General features: G+C 49.0%; 1 protein-coding gene across 1 annotated transcript; it reads right to left on the bottom strand.

Annotated features, from left to right (window-relative positions):
- Window positions 1–1,757: 1,757 nt before the first annotated feature.
- On the bottom strand, window positions 1,758–3,767 carry LOC103713590 (AAA-ATPase At3g50940-like). Its single transcript, XM_008800572.4, has one exon. The coding sequence runs from the start codon at window positions 3,394–3,396 to the stop codon at window positions 1,894–1,896; it is 1,503 nt and encodes a 500-aa protein (XP_008798794.2). The 5' UTR covers window positions 3,397–3,767; the 3' UTR covers window positions 1,758–1,893.
- Window positions 3,768–4,039: the final 272 nt, after the last annotated feature.

Raw genomic sequence — 4,039 nt, 5'->3', positions numbered from 1 at the left:
AAATTTTGCTTGAAATTTGAACTTGCCCATTAAATGGGCTGGGATTCGGTTTACATCGACCCAGCTCGAACCCCACCCAGCCTCGATACTTAGGGCTCATTTGGTTCGCAGAAAAAGAAGGAAAAAAAGTGTGGCTAATGAAAAAGTAATGAGATGCTTGTTTTCCTATTTTTTTCTAAAAAAGTCCTTCAGCATTAAAGACCTAATTTTTATTAAGGGTATAATAGGAATTACTCATAACTTTTTCAAAAAAGTGGATGGTCAACTAAACATAAGCACTCTAAAAATCTGTCATTTTTTCATTGTCAACCAAACATGCCAAAAGTACTTTCTTAGACATCGTCTTTCCAGAAATCTGCTTCTCAGAAATCATATTCCTAGAAGAAAAAATGCTTTCCGTGAACCAAACGAGCCCTTATGTATTATATATTATATAAATACCAATTCTCTTCCCTTTTCTTTCGGTTACGGCGGAAAATAAGAGAGTTCTCCTTTTCTTCTCAATATCCAAATGAAATGGATCCCTTGATAGCGGGAATGCCCCTTCGATTTAAACGGAATGGCGAGCTATCGCTACGTTATTGAGGTGTTTAGGTAGAGATGGAGGTCCTCCTCTTGTTCCATAAAAAGCAAGTCGATGGGGTCCCCTTTTTTTGTTTGTTTTTATTTGAATTGGACTAACCAAAAGTTCAAATCAGAATCCCACTAACTACGGAAGAAAGCAAATAGTCCGGTCCTTTTTTTCCCCCTTTTTTCCGAATAGTCCACAACAGGCTCCAAAGGTCCGACTCAGAATCCACTGACTCCGGTAGAAAGCACGTGGGTGGGTCCCTTTTTTGTTTCATTGGAGTATGCGAACCAAAGGTCCAAATCAGAAAGACTACGGTGTTAATTGTTAAGCACGCCTAGCTTTGTTGAACCTGGATATAATAAAACTTAGCTGGTCTGGCACGAAGCCATAAGGTTCGGATTTGGAAACTAGGCTTAAAAGTCTGGCCACACCAAGCCCGGATCTGGCTAATTTTTCGCTGTTTTTTGTCATTTCTGAAGGCCAAAAGCTCAGTCTGAACCTTTCGATGAGCAGGTTTAGGGACACCATAGATTACATACTTTGTAAATGTTACTGAATTACTAAACATTTTACAGCACGGAAACAGGAATGATTGATAATTGGGTTATTTTATTCCAACTAGGATTCACTATAGTGCTGGTACATTGCAGAATATTGTGCATCCTTTAATGATCGCCGTTTGGTTTACAGATATTTATTTTAAAAAACTGATGCTTAGATATATAATGCTTGAAAAATGATTTTTGTATCAAGTAGCATATTTTAAAATGATTTTTATTTAGTTGAGTGTCTATTTTTTGAAAAATATATATATAATATGTATTATGTTCTTAATGAAAAAAATATTTATTCTATTCTAACTAGGCATTATAAAAACAATTATTCTAATTTTCAGCCAGCAATAATTGAATTTTCATATATCGTAGACTTTTTTTATGAAATACATAAATTTTATTTTTATAAAAAATTAGTTTTTTTATTTTTAAAACTCTAATTAAATATGAATTATTTTTTATTTTTTTATGGATCATTTTTTTTTTTGGCACAACGGATGCTCATCCTACTCTAGCGCAAGTGCAGCTAGCAGAATCAAGAGCCACAACCTGGCACAATGGTGAAGAAGGGCCTTTTTCTTGTTTTTGTTTTGCTAAACAAAAAAAAAAAAAAAAAGCTTACAAAACAGACAAAAAAGAAAAACAGCCATCAAACAACATATACACTATATGATACAATAAGTATTCGTAAACCACCTTATTTGATGACCGATCTCAAGATTGGTGGTCATCCGTAGTCGCACGGCATTCTGCGCGCGCGGCAGAATCCTAACCTGCTGCATCTTCGCGAATAGTTGGTGTTCCAAACTCGCTTTTTTTGTCTTCCCCGCCGGCTTCCCCGCCATCTAAAGCCGACGGCGACGGAGACGCCAACACCAGGGCCTTCCGCCGCCGCATCTCCTCCACCACCTTCCGCATCGCGGCGTCGGCGCGATCGCCGTCGCAGCCCATGAACACCTCCGCGATATCCGCCGGCGTCATCTGGACCTCCAACAGCAGCGCCTCCGCTTCCGCCATCAGCTCCTCGAGTTCCTCCACTCCCAACTCCAGGTAGTTCCTCGCCAGCACCCGAAACGCCGCCGGCCCGCAGTATGAGAGGTGGATGGACCGGTCCATCCGGCCCGGCCGGAGCAGCGCCGGGTCGAGCCTCTCGGGGTGGTTCGTCGTGAAGATCACCAGCCGCTCCCCCACGCAAGACGACCACAGCCCGTCCACAAAGTTCAGCACCCCCGACAGGTTGACCATCCCCACGCCGCCGTACCCGCTGGCGCTCCATTGCCCCGCTGCTGTCGCCCGCGACGGCGTTTGGTCGGTTTCGGATTGGGGGGCGTCCTTTTTTCGGTTGCGATCAGAGAGGTCGAGGGAGCAATCGACGTCCTCGACGACCACGACGGACTTGGGCGTGGTGGAGACGAGGAGGCGGCGGAGGTGGGAGTTGGAGGGCACGGCGGTCAGCTCCAGGTCGTAGACGTCGAACTCGAGGAGGTTGGCGATGGCGGCGACAAGACTGGTCTTGCCCGTTCCTGGCGGGCCGTGGAGGAGGTACCCGCGCTTCCAGGCACGGCCGACGCGGGTGTAGTGGTCGCGGCGGCCGACGAAGCGGAGGAGGTCGGAGCGGATGTCGTCGCGGAGGGCGGCTTCGATGGCGAGGGTGTCGAAGGTGGCAGGGTGGGCGAAGGGGACGGAGGTCCAGAGGCGGTGGTGTTCGTCGCCGTGGATGGAGGGGCGGTTGGTGTAGAGGCGGCGCTCGCGGGCCTTGAGGCGGAGCCGGGTGGCATCATCGATGACGTAAGGAATATACTGGGAATGGACGACATCACGGTGGCGGCGGTGGAAAGATAGCTCGAGGGAGCGCTTTTCGGAGGAAGAACGGTGGGGGGAGGAGGAGGAGGAGGGAATCTCATCGGTGCGGGAGGTCCAGCGAAGGGCGATGCCATGAAAGGAGTCGTGGGCGGTGTGTTTGAGGGGAAGGGAGGGGACCGGGTGGGCGGAGTTGCGGGTCTTGGAGAGGGTGACGACGGGGGCGGAGGCGAGGCAGCGGGAACCTAGGTACGTCTGGGCGGCGTTGTAGAGGTCGTTGGGGGAAGAGGAGGCGTCGTGCTCTTCGATGATGATGGCGGCCGTCGTCTGGAGGGAGGTCACCAGCCGGTCGAGGAGGGAGAGAAGGAAGCGGCGGATCTCCGGCGGGAGGAATTCCCGCACCGCCGACCGGAGGACCACCAGTGTCGCCACGAGGGACCCTACCGACTTCCAGTCCCACATCATCTCCATTCCCGCCGCCTTCTCTCTTCTCTGTGTGTGAATACGGTATCCCCGCGTTCTCTCTTCTCTCTGTGTGTGTGTGTGTGTGTGTGTGTGAACGCGGTATCTCCCTGGGCTTTGTAAGCAGCAAAAAGATGAGAGTGATGTCAGCCCGCACCGACAATAGTTATAGAACTTGGGTCATTGACGATTAAGGCGGACGGCCGCCGACGTGGCAGATTCTTTCTAGTTTTCCAGGAAGGAAGGCGGCTTAATTCCCAAGTAATCGCTGGCGTCTCCTATTCTGTCTTTTCTACCGTGGAGTTCTCTTGCTCCAATGGACAGCTTTTGTTAAAGCTAGCGCACCAAGGCCCAATGTCAGCCCGACAAGGCCAACTCCACCACTATAGCCACTATCTGGGCCCGGTCCATTTGACTGGCCCAGAGTACTCGGCCTAACAAAAAAAAAAAAAAAATCACACATACTTCGGATGGAGTCTTCTTCACCTCCAAATTGGTCGGATGGAATCCAGCTCTAGGTCAGATTCTAGTCACGATCAAGCTCTATTTAGAGCTCCCCCTCATCCTTATTCCACCTCACCAAAGAATTCAGATCCCCGATCGAAGCCATCGCCAGATTCCTCTTCGATTCCTTCCACGACCGTCGACCGTG

Source organism: Phoenix dactylifera, chromosome 2 (assembly GCF_009389715.1).
Source record: "Phoenix dactylifera cultivar Barhee BC4 chromosome 2, palm_55x_up_171113_PBpolish2nd_filt_p, whole genome shotgun sequence".
Classification (NCBI taxonomy): Eukaryota; Viridiplantae; Streptophyta; class Magnoliopsida; order Arecales; family Arecaceae; genus Phoenix; species Phoenix dactylifera.
The sequence above is the reverse complement of the archived record's forward strand: the minus strand, read 5'-3'. Positions and strand labels throughout refer to the sequence as shown.